Source organism: Perognathus longimembris, chromosome 13 (assembly GCF_023159225.1).
Source record: "Perognathus longimembris pacificus isolate PPM17 chromosome 13, ASM2315922v1, whole genome shotgun sequence".
Classification (NCBI taxonomy): domain Eukaryota; kingdom Metazoa; phylum Chordata; class Mammalia; order Rodentia; family Heteromyidae; genus Perognathus; species Perognathus longimembris.
In genome coordinates this window covers 28,031,786-28,049,129 of record NC_063173.1, presented here as the reverse complement: position 1 = coordinate 28,049,129, position 17,344 = coordinate 28,031,786, and the positions used below count along the sequence as shown (strand labels likewise).

The window sequence follows — 17,344 nt, the reverse complement described above, 5'->3', positions numbered from 1 at the left end:
ACTCCATTTAAGATGGTACTTGCTAAAATCAATTCTATTGTTTACCACATGGTCAATGCTAGAATAAACTTAGGATTTAGCCAACAACAAGCAGAATTTAACCGAATTTCCAAGCTTAACAAACATCAACAACAAGAACAGAAAACCTTTCTTTGTGTCTTTCAAAGCAGATGTTAAACAAATATTGGTACCTTTGGAAGCTAGTACCAGCCCATCCTATCGCAGGCAGGCAGGCAGGCAGGCAGAGTTTAGAGAGGCAGAAAGAGAGAGAGAGAGAGAGAGAGAGAGAGAGAGAGAGAGAGAGAGAGAGAGAGAAAGAAAGAACTCCCTCTGCCCAAGCGCTCATGGAAGTTATGTAAGTCCTGTAAAATATTCCAAATTTGTAAGATTGGGCTCAAACTTGAGCAGCTTTCCTGAAGCATTTTAGACTATTCCCCACTTGATGAGTGACCAGTAGAGCTGAACTAGAGATCAGTTGACCCCAAACACCCACAATTGCTGATCCTCTTGACCTAGCCCAGTGGCTTAAGGTCAGTGGCCCGGTGGCCTTCCCTCAGAGTGGAGCTCGGAACTTGGAGCCAAGATTTACGGTGGCCCAGTGGCCTTATGGAAAATTCAAGCTCCAGGCTAATGGTCACTCACCCTGGTTGGAGGTTCAAATCTGTCGTTGTCGTGGTGGATGGAAGTAGAGCGCTCAGTCAGGAGAAGTTACCTCAGTGGTCCTCTGGGTGGGCTTAGGACAGCAGAATAGGTCCCGGGGGGCAGCTTGGACCCCCCCCAGAAATGGGGAAGCAAATCCACCAGTGAGCCTATCCTGGGTTTGGCACCAATGAAAGCATAGGTCTTGGCCATCCCAGAGGATCATGCGGAGATAATCACAGACAGGAGAAGGTTCATAAGAAGGTTTATTAGTGGGGCCATAGTTCTCACAGGAGAGGAAGCTACGTGGTATCTGCACCTTATCCAGGTGGCAGCTTCTCTCTCGTGGGTAAAGGGGAAGTGGGTAGGTAGTGAGTAGGAGTGGCTCATTAGGTATGGGTGGATCTGGGGGCTAGTGGGAGGAGCTGAGGACCTGAGGCTAGGGAAATGCTAACATATAGTACCCCTCTAGTTTTTCTTTGTTTTGTTTTGTTTGTGTTTGCTGTTGTTTTTCATTTATCTATTTTAATAGATCCAGCTCCTGAAAAGTTTCAATGAAAAGAGAATCAATATTGCTTAGTGACCTAAACAAGCCAAAGAGAAAACCTAGTGGGAGGCCATAGTAACAGTTTTTCCAACACTGAATTGACCCAGATACTACTTCTTTGAGAAAAATTGACTTTGCAAAATGCTTTCCAAATTTGCTAGAACAATAAATAGATGCTTCAATTTTGTCCATGATAGAGAAAACCATAGCAACAGGAGAAAAGCATACATCATAAAATGAACACTTTTCTGGAATGTATTCAGCCTTCACATAATAGCAATTTGCAAGATATCTTAAGGAATATATTTCACCAACAAATATATATCTTTGTTTTCTAGACTAACAACTGTTAGAATAATATTTTCTTCTAGATGATAAACATTTTTTCTTTAAGATGATAAACATCTTAAAGGCCAATGTCTTATCCGGGTCTTTTCTTTCTCACAGCTTAAGACATAGTGTTAGAACAAGTAGACACTTAGTGTTTCACTTTTAGTAGGAGGAGAAAACATGTCTAGTTAGCACATGAATTATATCTTATACTTTGGCTATAACTTATAACTTGTATGCTTTGGCTTTGTTACAGACAACAGGATCTTTGAAGATAACTAAATAGGAAATAGTTTCCTTACCTTGTGTATAAGGTTCGCCAGAAAGGAAACCTGCCACATGGTTCAGGCAGAGAAGAGTTTATTGGGGGGAGAGCAAACTTCCCAGGCCACACAAAATGAAGGCACATGGAGACAGAGGGGAAGGAAGAAGAAAAAAAGAAAAGGAAAGAGAGAAAGAACAAGAGACAGTAATAAAAGGAAAGAGAAAGGGAGCAAGAGAGAGTAAGAGCAAAGGAAAGACACCAGGGACTCAAGTTGAGCTGGATTATGTAGGGAAAGGCAGGAGGTATGGCCAAGTAGATTGGATGTGAGCTCAGAGAAGGGGGAGGCAACTCTTCCAGGTTACCTGGATAACACAGGTACTGTGTGCAGACTTAAACAGGTGGGGGGGTATCTGCATGGAATTTTAAAATAGAAGCCAGTATAGAGCTAGAGGTACAATATATGCACAACTATTAGAAAAAAGTGCCCAGAAAGTTATTTAGGCCCCAAGTTCAAGCCCTAGTACTGGCATTAAAAAGAAGGGGGCCAAGATAATGGAACTCATCTTTCATTTAGGGTGTCTTTCAAGTTTAATTTTGGACACAATCATGACTTTCATATGAATAGTCATATGCATTAGGGGACCCAGGTATAGGCAGTATCTGACCACAAATTCCATTCCCTGTGAAAATCCAAATAAGCTGAAGTTTCTCACTAGATACTTGAAGTCTTCCAGGTTCTTTACTGTCCTCCAACAAGCACTGCAATGCTGTAAGGAGAACAAAGTCTGCATTCCCATCAAGTGTTCTAATTGATCTACACATAGAGAAAAGCTCACCAGGCCTGGCAATGCCAGAAAATTAAACACAGATTTCTTAATAAAGCTGAAAATAGCTTAATAAAGCTGAAAATAGTCTCCTGGCTTTCCAAGGCATGTTTATTTCTGTTTAAATAGATGACTTCCCATAGACTGCTAACAGCTCAGCAGGGTTCCTGGGCAGAAGTATTCTCCTCCTCCTGTGCATTTTAAGTTGTTTTCCACTGAAATCCCAAAGGAGACTGTAAAAAAAAAAATCTGCCAATCTGGATAAAAACTATACCCATGGTCAAGTAAAGCTACTACCTTCAGTTGTAGGCATCTGGGCTATTGTAACCAGAAACAATACAATCTCCTACAAGGAAATGGAAAGTTTTGTCAATCCTTGTGGAAAAAGGTGCCTTCCTGAGACTTGGAAGAGAAAAAGTATCAAGTAGAAGTGTGACACAGTCATTATCATTGGAAATGCTGCAACTGATGTTAATTTTCTCAAACCTGGTAAGTGTGGGGGAATGTTTTGGAAATGTTCCAAGAACACCAGAGGACCAGATGGCAAGAATCCTTTTAATACCACAGGAAAGAAAAAAGCCACAGCTACCAGAGACATTAGATGTTGGTAGCTTCTCAGGGTAATCAGCACCAGATTTTACTAGTGGTGCAAAAGTCACAACTGAGGAGAGCAATGGATAAGATTTCAAGTGAAATGCCAGAGTTATTCTTGGGAGTGAAGGGTCAAAACAGCACCAGAGCTAGGAGCTCACCCTGTAGCTGAGCACAATATAAGGAAAGAATGGGTGAGCTGTTGCACCCCCACAGAGGCATGTGGGAAGAGGAGGGGGACATAGGCAATGCTCTGGGAAGAGAAAAAAATAATAAGCATGCTCACAAGAAAGCTGACATTGAGAGACAAAGATGGAAAAGAATAAAAAAGCAGCAATTGTGTTGACAAGTAGCTTAAAGAAAATAATCTTCCAAATCACATAAATTAAGAGAAAAAACTACAATGAATAAGATTAATGAATCAATGTGAAGAGTTCATTATTGAAAGAGAAATAGGGGAAAAATCAGCTGTTCTCCTTAAAACTTAAAAATCTCACCCCATGAATAAACTCTAGTAGATAAAATTAATTCAACAATAATTACAGGGTGTGAACTTGAAATCATAGGGGAAAATGTAAAAGCTTTGAACATCAGATAATGGACAGACAATAGCCACCATTAGGGCCTTGTACTCTCTTAGAAAGACTTCTCATCTCCCTCTCCCTTCTCATTCCCCACCTTCCTTATCTTGAGCAGTAAATGGTTTTAAGGCTCATCTAAGGCATGATTTACTCTGAGAGATTCCTCTGATTTCCTTTGTTCTCTTCTGTTCTGTCACTGTTCCCCGCTAAAGTCTCTATGGTAATACGTATTACTTTCTGTTACTCATTGCTTAATTACTGTTGATTCTCACAGCCTTGGAGGTTCCCATACACAAAATATTTCCTTAGGACTTGCACAGTTTGCTGCTCAAAACAAGTACAATACTCAACAGAGGAAAAACAATGATGAGGGGCAAGTGAAAGACTGAATGGATGGGATCACTGTGTGCAAGACTCTTGCTTCTGGCAATAATGAATGGCTTAATTCCATCACAACTTGAATACTTTAGAAAGGATCAATCCTAGAGACTTTTCCTAGCCTAGAGAAAACAGTGTTTATACATCAAGTGATCCAACATCTCTTTTTGAAGCTGTGCACAACGTTCATTTTTTAGTACATTGTACATTTTCCCATAGACGTTGCATCTTTTATAAATTTGAGATGTCAAAGATAGATGAAATTCCATAAGTATGCTGCAGCCATACACAGTATTAAGTAGTCAAATATAATCTCTCTAGAAATTCCTCTGCAGCTAGGTACCAGTGACTCAAGCCTATAATCCTAGCTATTCAGGAAGTTGAGCTTTGAGGATTCAACATTCAAAGCCTGCCTTTGCAGATAAATCTGAGATTCTTATCCCCAATTAATCAGTAAGAGGGTATGGAGGTATAGAAAGTATGGAGGTATGACTTGAAGTTCCAGGCCTAAGTGTAAAAGCTAAGCAAGAGCTCCAGGATCTGAGTTCAAGCCGCAGTACCAGCACACACAAAAATGAGTTTCCTCTGCATTTCTTTTGTAATACTACCTATACATCCAGAAACTGACTTTCCACCTTGCTGCTATGAATGTCAATGCAATGATTTCAAAATTACCTTATCCTTCCCTATGAATGCTGCACTTTCAAAATAATGCTTACATAAGAACATAAATATAAGTATAAGCAAAATATGTCCTCAAAAGTTCTAAATAAAAATGTTTTGAGAAAAGTGGAATAACTCTGAGGAGTGTATTGAGTGGAGTGGGATCTGGGTAGAAAATTTGAGTTGTAAAATATTACAAGCTGTGTGATATATTCATTATTAATAGACTATGCTAAATAATAGATTAATTGGGAATACTACTTTGGCTTGGATAGGAGATAATGAAATAATACCACTTAATCTACTCACTAGAATATTGAGCTGAGTCTTCTCCAGTGCAGCTGCTTTTCAAGATCTCTAAGATTTCCGATAATTCATCATCTCATCTGCCTAAGGTGTTTGACATAAAACATTTTGTATCTTTCTTAGGTGAAGGCTCAAGAACAAGACTATATCTTAGGACAAATTCCTCTGTTTTATCTAACAGGTATACATTTGTAAGTTTAATGTAACCAAGTACTGAAATGTATTGTTTTTAGTTTTTATTCATTTTTGTTTTAGTTTGTCTGTTTTGAATTTATTTTTCTGAGTACTAAGGTTTAAACTTGGGCCTCATGTTTGTTAGACAAGTGCTCTACTGTATGACCCACATCCTTGCCCTATTATTTTCAGATAGGGTATCACAATTGTATGTATGGGCAAGCCCAGACTACAATCCTTTTCACCTCTTTCCCAAGCTGGGTTTTGCGTTGTTGTTACTTTTTGAGACAGAGCCCCTCCACCCCCACCCCCCATAAGCTGGGGCTATAGACATTATGCTGTCATATCTGGAGCTAAGTTGTTTTTCTTGTCATTTTTGTAGATCTCAGCATTTGCATTTTGGCCTCTTTGAGGTATTATTGATAACTGAAATTGTATATAGTCAAAGTATGTAACTTATTTGATATACAAATGCACTGTGAAAAAATCACCACAATCTAGCTAATTAAATGCCATTCATATTTATGACTGGTGAGATTATACTCCCCTTAGTAATTCTTTGTAGAGAGGTGTTTTTGTCCTTCTTTTAGTTTTGTTTTATTTATTTATTTATTTTTATTTTTTGCCAGGCCTGGGGCTTGAACTCAGGGCCTGAGCACTGTCCCTGGCTTCTTTTTGCTCAAGGCTAGCACTCTACCACTTGAGCCACAGAGCCACTTCTGGCTTTCTTCTATATATGTAGTGCTGAGGAATCGAACCCAGGTCTTCATGTATTTGGGGCAAGCACTCTACCACTAGGCCATATCCCCAGGCCCATTTATTTTATTATTATTGTGTTGTGGTTTTTTTGTTTTTGTTTTTTGTGTTTTTTTGTGTTTTTTGTTTTGCCAGTCCTGGGCCTTGGACTCAGGGCTTAAGCACTGTCTTCTTTTTGCTCAATGCTAGCACTCTGCCACAGTGCCATTTCTGGCCATTTTCTATATATGTGGTGCTGGAGAATAAAACCCAGGGCTTCATGTATACAAGGCAAGCATTCTTTACACTAAGCCATATTTTCATAGAAAATACCAATCTAATATAAATAATGTGGTTTTCTTCCCCTAAGTAGTTTCTTCTTGTTCAAAACAATAGACCTGCGAGCACACTGGACAGAGAAACTGAGAGAACATTTATAAGGAAATGAATTTAAAATAAATCTTTTTCTGGAGAATATGAAGAAAAAATACTTTTTATTTGGATATACATGAAATTTTCTCCCTTCTGCAGCAACACTCATCATTTGCTTCTATTTTGGATGAACACAACTTGGTAGTTGCTATAATAAACAAGATGCTTAAGCTGATGTATGCCCAGACTACAGGTTTCTCCAGTAAAGAATGTTTTTATTCAGACAGTGTCTGATTCTATTGCCTATTTTATTTTATTTATCATTTTTAAGGCCCAAGACTGGGACTTGAACTCAGTTTCTGACAATTTTGCTCATTGGCTAGTGTTCTACCAAATGAGCCATGCCTCCCACACCTTTACTGCCAGTTTTAAAAAATGGAAAATGATGGAAATAGTAGGAAAAAAATTTCATGGTTAGGCCTTAAAAGATCTATAGCCTTGATCTGTTGCTTCTTAAAAACAGGTATCATGCTGGGAACAGGCCAAAATAGTTATAGCAGAAGGCCATGTGGAGATTTGAGGCTCATGACCAACAGGATTAACTTCAATTGCCAGTATTATGAGTGAGGGCATTGTGGCTTTCAATACATTTCAATATTCCCATTAACATAAATTACTTGTTTAACTACATAAATAATTGTTCTAAACCACTAAGCTTTGGGATATATTATTAAGCAACAATAGATGACCAAAACATTTCATTTGGTTTATATAATAATCCCATGAAAATAGGGATTCACTTTTATCTCAAAAATAAGCAAAATGGAGAGTAGATTTAGGCTAAAGAATTTTTCTAGTGTAACACAAATCCTATAAGGCACAGCTGGAATTCAGAAGCCTTGGCTCCTTGACTTAGCTATGGAATTTGTGTGATATTTGCAAAGTCATTAGCCAAAACAGAATCTTAATGCGCAGAAATAATTTAGAAAAAAAAAAACACAAGATAACCCATTGCTGTTCTTAATAACACTAGAGTGAAGCAAAAAGCAAGGCAAACTGATAAAAGCTAAGATAAAATTTTCCAATAAATGCAATGCAGAACTTACTTAATAAAATATAGCCTGCCAATCACCTGTATTATACCTGAGGACTTTAATAGTCTTTGGAGAAGGAGCAAACTTACAAATAAAGAGAGCTTAATGGACTAAGGACAGACACAAACACTTCCCCCAAAAGATTAGCTTTTCCAGTTACCTACTCTTAACTGTGACTATAACCCTTCATTTATTTGCTCCTGCCTAACTTCCTTCCTTTCATAAATACTTAGAATCAAGATGAACTAAAAGCCTGACCCTGTCCTAGGTTCTGATTCTTGTGATGAATAGCTCTATCATGTCTATTGCCAAGGATGTATTGTATAGTATTGTGTGTGTTCAGCTGACTTTCTTTAAAGGACAAAGAGAAATCACTGAATGAGGAGTTTTAAGTTGGGAAGTGACATGATTCTATTGCTTTTTAGAAAGAGCATGCTGGGTGCATTAGAGAAAATAGATTAAAGAGGACTGAACTACAGTTAGGACACAAGTGACAGAACACCTACTCACATTAAGAGAAGTCCAAAAGTTTCTAAAGATGAGAAAGTTTAATGAGAAAGGAAGTACCAGAGAGGGGTGGGGAAAGAGATTGCTGGATTCAAGAAATAAAAAGGAGAGAGAATACAGGACTTGAATAAGATGACTTTCTTCCCTAGCTGAAAGTCTGTTACAAACTAGTAAATCTATGGTATATGGATATACATGGCACAAATATTAATATTATTAAATGACTATTACTGAGTGAATTACATAACAATATAATTCATTCAATTGTCTTTAAGATTACTTTTTAGAAGATACAAGAGTGATAATGAATATATTAAACCTATCCTACTAATGGTTATAGTAATGTGGTTTTGATCATGTGTAATCAAAAATGATAGTGTTTTCCAAAGTGGACCCACAAGCTTACATTCCCACTAACAGAGTATTAGAGTTCTCCTTTGGCCACATTCTCAGTAGGATTTGTTATTGTTGGTTTCCTTGATCATGGCTATTCTATATGGGATAAGGTAGAATCTCAGTATTGTTTTGACTTGCATTTCCTTTATAGCCATAGGCATTAAGGATTTCTTCATGTGTCTATTTACTATTTCTACTTTTTCCACTGAGAAGTCTCTAAGTCATTAGCCCTGTAACACAGCAATTCTACTCCTGGAGATTTATCCACTAAATCACAGGTAAGGCTACAGTAAAGCCACCAGTACAACTATGCTCATTGTAGCACTATTCACCATATCTAAGATATGAAATCAGTCCAGATGCCCTCATTGGGTGAATAAATCAAGAAAATGTGGTGTATATATATGCAATGAGATTTTACTCATCTATTATAAAGAAAAATATTGTACCATTCCTAAGGAAATAAAGACTTAGAAAAATGATATTAAGTGAAATATGTCAGACCCAGTGAAATAGGGTTGCATGCTTTCCTCCATTTGGAGTAGCTAGAATAAGTAAACACTTTAGGATATATGCAAATATCTACAAATGTATGAAGTAAAATATGAAAAATTCTAGGGAAAACTCATAATTCCTTAGAAAGACAAAGTCAAACCCAACCAAATAGGCACAAGGAAAGTTGGAGGGGGGCAAGGAACCAAGGAAAGAGGGATAGCAGAATGAAGAGAAGAATTGGGAAAGAATGCAGTCAAGAATTCATTGTATGTACTAACAGAATTAAGGAAAGTGGTCAAAGAGGGTGAGAATATTGAAAGGTGTGACACTGATCAAGATGCATTGTAATCATAAACTGATTTGTAAAATGGCAACTCCTTTGTACAACTCCTTAAAGGTAATTTAAAAAATGACAAGTATTCAAAACAATTTCAAAAACAAAAATTTAAATTCCAGCACATTCATGGCACAACTCAGGTGATGCAAAAAAGCTCTCAGTCTCACATTATGTTCGCTTATGTTCAAATCCTTGCATATAATTTGATGAATGTTTGTTTTCCTGCCCTGAATTTTGTGAAAGTGTATTTCCAAAAAAGCAAATGCTGTTCCAAAAGCAATTAAAAAAGTTATGGAAATCATCCTAAGCCAAAACGGACACATAATATGCGCACTTAATGTGATGAAGTAAAAAATTTAGGATTGTTGAAATGTTGCATATCATTAGTAGAAATGGAGAAGCATTTTGAGAGATATGGATCAAGTATCCCCAGTATAGCACTAATCTCTAGGCATCCTGAGCATTCAGATTTGTCTCATCATTAGACTCCTTCGAAACCAAATACCTTCAGTTACCAAGGGTCTACCATATAATAGTATGGAAACTCACCAGGCACTTACCAGGTTATAGCCATGGTGCTATAAGCTAAGTGTGTGTGTGTGGGGGGGAGGGTTCTTGTGTTTTACTCAGTCTTTCCAACAACCTTGCAAGGTAGGAACAGTTATTATTTCACTGCATAGATAAGAAAAGCAAGGCCGTGTCAACTACAAGATTTTTCTCTCTTATGTCCTTGTACAGAGGCTTGAACTCAGGACCTCACATTCTCATTCAGCCCTTTTTTGCTAACACTGATTTGAGCCATATCTCCAACCTGGTATTTTGCTGGTTACCTGGAGATGGAGTCTAACAGAATTATCTGCCTATTCTGGCTTTGAGCTTAATTCCTAAGATCTCTACAAATTGAGTCACTAAGATTACAGGCATAAATTACCAGCACCATCTGCATTAATTTTTTTGTTAATTCAACTAATATATATTAATTACTTTGCATGTGTGTATTTTCCCTAGACACATCCATAGTTAGGTGGAAGAATCCAATAACATAAATGAAGGATTCTACCACTAAGTACTAATTATCACAGCAATCTGGTCCAAAAACTATAGGAGAATTTTGAAAATGACCACATTTAAGAGAGAACATAATGAAGAACATGTGAGTTATGGTATTATGGCTTAGTGTGCACTGGGATTTGGGAACTTAAGGTTAAAATACACTCGTGTTTCCAACTTGTAAAACAAACACTAATATAGAAAATAATGCCTTATAGGGGTAGCAACACCCCAAATTTCTCTCTGCTTATCCAATAAAGGGTCTTATCATAATTGTCTTTGATTGAATATATCCAAATTGTTTGTTCAAGGAAGACCTCAAGATAAGACCGAAGGCAGTCTTCCTCAATGTAGATTCCTTCCACAATCAGGATAGGTGATCACAAAGTAATCAAATTAAGTCAGCACCTTTTGGAGTTCATAGGTCCAACACAAATATCATTAACTTGTGGTACATAAACCATGCAGAGTTTATAGGTGAAATGTAAAAGCTTCCAAAATGAGGAATCCACTACTCCTTGATTTTACTTCTGTCTTCAGGCATATCTGATGACAAAAATATTGTAATATTTTATAAACATTGTCTTTAAGTTTCTCCTTGAATAATAATTTCCAAGTAATAAGTTTTTTTTGTTTGCCTATCTCTGACCCCTCTGTACATCACCTTGACAATTAAAATAAAATTAAAAAAACTACAGTGAATAAAATATAGGCAAGTGATGGTAAATATTTAAATTACCTTAGGACTTTCCCTTCTTTTATAATCTTTAAAAAAAGTCTGAAAACTTCTAATTGCTGAACATCAATGGAGTTTGCAACCCATTGTTCTATTAAGGACCCCAAAGCTGCAGAGACATTTGACATACTTCTAAACTCTTGAGTCTAACTAAAGGATATTCAGAATTCAAAATTCATATTTTTCAGGAGGATGAAAAGTGAATATGGCAAAGTGCTTTATGCATATGTGTAAAAATGAAAGAGTAAACCTTCTTGAGTTGGTTGGGGAAAGGGAAGAAATGATGAGGTTGGGTATGATCAAAGTAAATGAATTCACATAAGACATGTCAAAATAAAACCTAGTACAATTAATATTTTTAAGAAACATGAGAAAAAAAGATAAAAGCTAGAGTAGCAGACCATGAAAAGATACCACCAGAGAAAACTACTAACAAAAAGGTCATAAACAACACAGTTGGGAATAGGTAGGATATTGGGCATGGAATGAAAACATTCTGTACCAGCTCAGATCTTTGTTACTTATGTATTATTAAAGCTACCATGCTTATTTTAGATGTGAAATTGATCATACTAATTAACTCACTAATAACCTGTAGAAAAAAGCCAGATTTCTCTATAAGCCAGTGTGCTGAACTTGTATGACCCAGATAATAAAGAAAATCTGTGTAGGATGTTCTGGACAAATTCCTGGATTCAACTCAAGAAAATGTTCTTATTTACTTAGTGTATCATATCACACAGAAGTGAGAACTGTGAATTAAAATATTAAGGCAGGGTCTCAATTCATTTGTAATGCAACATATCTAGCTAATTTAAACAACTAAAGTTTATGATGTTTAAATTTAATAGAAAAAACAAGTCATGAGTCACTTCTTTCTAATGGTTTGGAGCAGATTAGTTTATTCTGAAGACCACACTGGTCAGACTAGTTGAGGTTTTGGAGGGGATGGGTAAAAAGTGGGACAGGAGGGGCTATGAGTGTTAAAAACCTGTAAGGTACTGACCATTTAACCAATGTGTGGGATTTTTTTTGTGATGCTATGAATGATATCCAATGTGCTACCCTTGCCTCCTATGTCTGGCGTATGGATAGCTTTGTTCTCAATGGACCTCAAAATTGCATTCCGAATGCAGGTGGCATGGTGGTGGAGTGTGAGATAATCTAGCATATTGCAACTTGTCAGTAGCATGGCGGTAGGGTTGGCTAAATTCCTATTGGCTACATTCTTGCCTGATTGCCTGGAAGCCGTCTCAAACACTGCACATGTGCTGCCATAGTTGGCTCCGGGTACCACTCCAGCCCCTCCTACCAACCCTGTGCAGATATTGTTAATAATGTTGCCATAGAGATTGGGCATCAACATGACATCAAACTGTTGGGGGTGGGATACCAATTGCATGGTAGCATTGTCTACAACCATACTTTCAAGGAAGAGCTGAGGATAGCGGGTTGCTACTTCCTCACAGCACTGAAGAAAGAGTCCATCTCCCAGCTTCATGATGTTGGCCTTGTGCACAACTGTTACTTTTTGGCGCCTCAACTTCTGTGCTAGCTTGAAAGCATGCTCAGCAATGCGCAAGGACTTGGCCTTGGTGATAATCTTCAGGCTCTCTACTACTCCTTTCACCCCTTCATGCTCCAGGTTGCTGTATTCACCCTCTGTGTTTTCTCGAACAACTATTATGTCTACGTTCTCATGCCGGGTCTTTATACTTGGCAGGTTCTTGAAATGGATGACATTGGCGTAGAGATCTAGAGTGGCTCGAAGCATATTGTTACGGGATTGGTGATCCAGTGGCAGGTTGTGATCCATTTCGATGTTACCCTTCAAACAGATGCGGTTTCGACGAACTGCCTGAATGGCATTGTGAACTTCCTCCTCTGAAGACACGGAGGTCACTTGTACCACTTCAAAGTCCACGGGCACACAGGCATGTCTGAACACCGTCTGGACATGCAGCATAAGTTCAGGGCCAACACCATCTCCAGGAATCATAGCCACTGTGTGACGTCCACCATATTTAGCGGATGGAGTAACTATGTTACTAATTATGTTAGTGTAGAGGGTCCTCACAGAAATCTTAGGGCCATGTAACATTTTCCAAACATGGCCAAAAATGGAAGATGGGAAAATTGGCTTCACGGAGCTACTGGCTAGGGACAGCATCCTCAGTGCCATGACCACTAAGATGTGTTTCCCTTATGTGAAAATCTGTGTTCTTCCTTTAGCTTACAACTGGCTTCCTTTGATGGAATTCTAAACCTGGAATTCTTTTCTGTGACACAATTATCTCTCCTTGTATTCTATGTTTGGCATTCTACTGTAGTGGGATAGATGTCTAGAAAGGAGGAGATGTAATGTATGATATAATAGAAAATTAAAAAACATTGTGGAGCTTATAATAATGCACATTAAAGGTGCTGAGAACGAAAGTGTATGCTTTAAATATATAGATTTTAGATCCAGGTGCCAGTGGCTCATAACTGTAATCCTAGCTGCTTATGAGACTAAGATCTGAGAATCGTCATTTGAAGCCAGCACAGGCAAGAAATACCTATGAGACTCTTACCACCAATTAATCATCCAAAAGGTGGAATTATAAGTGTTGTTCCAGTGGTAGAGTACTAGCCTTAAGCAAAAAAGCTAAGAGACAATGCCCAGGCCCTGAATTGAAGTCCCAGTATTGATAACAAAAACAAAATTTATATATCGATTGATCAATCTATCTACCTACCTACCTGTCTGTCTGTCTTTCTATCATTAAGATGACAGCAGAATTGAAGAGCAAGTACAGACATTTTCCATATGCCCCTGAATCAACATAAACACAACCCTTCCAACTTTCAAAATCCCATGAAGAATAGTGCATCTGCTCATAGTGATAAAGCCACACTGACACATTATTATCACGACAAGTCCATACTCTGTACATTTGGGAAAACGTATGATGACATACTCCCACCATTAAAATATACAAATATTTTCTCCTTTGTAAAGAAGTAAAGATTTTCTCAGAAAAAAACCCCACCAGCATTTCAACCTCTTGGGCCTCTCTCTAGACTTCTTGAATCAGATGTTCTGAAATTAAGGCATAACAATCTGTTCTAATAATTTTGATGGACATTGAAATTTGAGAGGCAGGGGGCTATGAAATGATCCTAATAAGAATGAGGATCAGGTATATTGGGTTGAAGACAAGGATAAGAGAAAAAAATGCTTCCCCAAATATTTAGTGTTTACAAAGGGGTAGACTACTAGCATAGGTGACACTGAACATTATTCTTAATTTTTTTAGCAGACTGGATGAATGATGATATCCAAACATGGAAGCTTCCATGGAAGCATGGAAGTTGTATAGAGGATGCCAAGTATGGTAGGCTATAAGACATCCACATAATAATGCCTAATGTGTGGATTAAGAAGGAATTCTCCAGCTCGAGATAATATGTATGTGTGTGTGTGTGTGTGTGTGTGTGTGTGTGTGTGTGTTAGCCTAAAGCAGAGAATATTAGCTTTTCTTTGGCTATGACACATGACAAATTATATTCATTTGAAATCACAAACACACACGGCCAAATAAAGCAAATCTCCTAAACTGTTTTATAGGTCATATTCACAAAAGTAAAATTTTACTAGCAAATGATTAACCTATTTAATGATATCAAAATATTTTTGAGGGAAAACTAGATAAGACTATTCTAGTATAAAAACCATACTTTGAACTATATTTGAAAGCTAAAAATTCAGACTTCTACCAGTAATGTAAGAACACCATTATATATGAATAAGGATTTATAAGATAACTCTAATGTCATCATTTTGCATTTATAGTATTAATACAAATAGTCTTATTGTCCATGACATTTTGATCATTGTTTTGCTTTATCTTTGGACACTGAAACAGTAAGTAATCTCATACTCATTTCTATGCTGTGAATATACACAAGCATAAACATATTTCCTTTCCCTCTCTTTTAATTAAATATGAATCCATGGGTAAAAAGTTACAACTATATATCCACAAGTTATGCACTATAATATTTCAAAATTGTTGCAACTCTTGATGGCATATCAATAATATTAGATCATGGACACTTTCTGTAAATATAAAATAGGCTTGTGAATTACGAGGAATTCACTCCAGCCCACTCAAGTTCTACCTTGGCACACACAAGCTGATAGACAATATTGAAATGCAAATGATAGTAATGTTGGAGTAATTCTAATGAATTTGAAAAGTAAATCATTCACTGGGTACTTATAGCTTAATGCTTATGATTAAGTGAGTAGTTCTCATGGTAACACTGCAATATGTCATGCCACTAAAATCTAAAAGTACTGAGCTAGACAGAGTCAGATAAAGTACAGGAAAATGATGATACTAACCCTAGGGATCATTAATATTTGAAATGCTCTAAAAGGATGACTAAAGAAATGAGCTTGGATATAGGAGTGAACAGTCAGATTGATGTCACAGACTCTAGCAGAAACAAAACACTCAAGGGATGAGAAGACAACATTGTCAAGATACTGTTATGAGGTAATAGTGGAAACAGCAATGGGGTAGTTACTGACATACTTCAATGAGGTATGTAAATTGATATTTAGGAACAAAAGACCCAGAACACCAGTCTGACATGTCTGACATCTTTGCATCTTTTGCAAGCTTTATGAACTCCTTTGAAACTTACAGTGGAAGTAGACAGTAGGAATATATATACATATATATAATATATGATTGATAGACAAGTGAGCAAAATATGTGGATTTTCTTGGAGTCAGGGGAAAAAATGAATGCTATGAAACAATATAAACCCTATACTTTCCAAGAGCTTACATTCCTGGAATAGTTAAGTGAAATGTATATAGCTGCTAAATGATAGCTAAAGATCCAGCTGAGACTGTATACTAATGCTTAGAAAGGGACTTCACTCCAATCGAGGGAGGGCTACTGCAGAGGAGAGTGTACAGTTTTATAAAAGAGAGGTAAAACTAAAAGGTTGGTGAAATACCCTAATCAATTCTATTTGGCTGAAAGGAAGGGTTTATATAGGAAAAGTGACAGACAAGTGGGGAAAAGTAAATTGGGGTCAGAAAGCAGAGGGCCCTGAGTGGCAATCTAAGGATTTATAGGATACCCCTGGGGCAGCGGAGAAACATTAGGGGTTTTGAAATAAAAATAAAAAGGCTTTGAAAGGTATAACTTTAAAAGAGAAAGTATCCATTAGAAAAAAAGAGTGAAATAAGCAATAAAGTTTCAGGACCACAGTCACTTCATACAAAAGGTCTGTTTAATACAAGCAGATATTTTTAAAACACACTCTCTTTAGGAAAGTTCTTATTTGATGTCCTAGAGTACCAGACTATGAGTGTTGTTTCATATTTTGTTTCCAAAGGAATGAATGTAAAGTCTTATTTTCTATTTTCTCTATTGCACAATTAGTGTAACTTCTCACCTGTCATGCCATTAATACTAACAACCAAAGAACTGACAGAAGAAAACTGTGAAAAACTATATTTAAAATATATAGGAATATCCTCTTTTTCCTCCCAAAAGAGAACAATATTACACAATACCAAGTATATAGCAGAGCCCTTGATAAAAGCCTACCTACATTTTTACTCAAAGGGCTTTATATATACAATTGCTGATTAGTAAAGAAAATATTCTCCCATTCAAGAAAAGATATTCAGATATGAGTAGAGAATTAACTCTATATCATTCATGCATTTTTGTTTTCTTTGTAAAATTATTATTGTTGTTAACTGCAAATAGTTCTACAAAGGGGTTTTAACTAAACATGTCAGTATATGAAGACAATGCCTCTTGATCAAAGTCACCCCTTCCATCATTCTCCCTAATGTTTCCCAAACCCACCATACCTTCAAGTAACTTGGTTCTATGTTCATAGGTTTAGGGTGAACTTTATGACCACATTTTTTGTTTATGTTTTTTAACTAAAATAGAAGAAGTTATAATCAAATGACAAAAATGATATTAAGCAGGAAGTTCAGCCTTTCTTGAAAAATGGCAGGTGAAGACTGTTAATTGGGAGCACTTCATCTTGTATCATCCTACAAAACAAAATCACAGCCCAGGAGCTGCTCTGTCTATACTTCCTTCTAACCCCAGAGCCTTGACTATACCATCCTAAAACCTTCTGTAGCAAGATTGTGACCTTCCAAGACAATTCATAAATGAGATACTTACATATTTCTTCAATTTCTTTCTAGTTCAGAGGATTTCTTTTTGAACAGATTGAGGCAAGAAGAGCACTTGTGAACATAATGAATGGAGATTTCTCTATCAGATTTATTTT

At 36.9% G+C, this 17,344-nt stretch overlaps 2 protein-coding genes across 4 annotated transcripts in view; both read right to left on the bottom strand.

Moving 5' to 3' along the window:
• The window catches only part of Nell1 (neural EGFL like 1), a 782,009-nt gene that overhangs the window by 227,470 nt on the left and 537,195 nt on the right, over nt 1–17,344 (bottom strand). The window lies entirely within an intron of this gene.
• On the bottom strand, nt 12,030–13,202 carry LOC125361877 (isocitrate dehydrogenase [NAD] subunit gamma, mitochondrial-like). The gene has a single exon (XM_048360485.1). It carries the CDS (start codon nt 13,200–13,202, stop codon nt 12,030–12,032), a length of 1,173 nt encoding a protein of 390 aa, XP_048216442.1.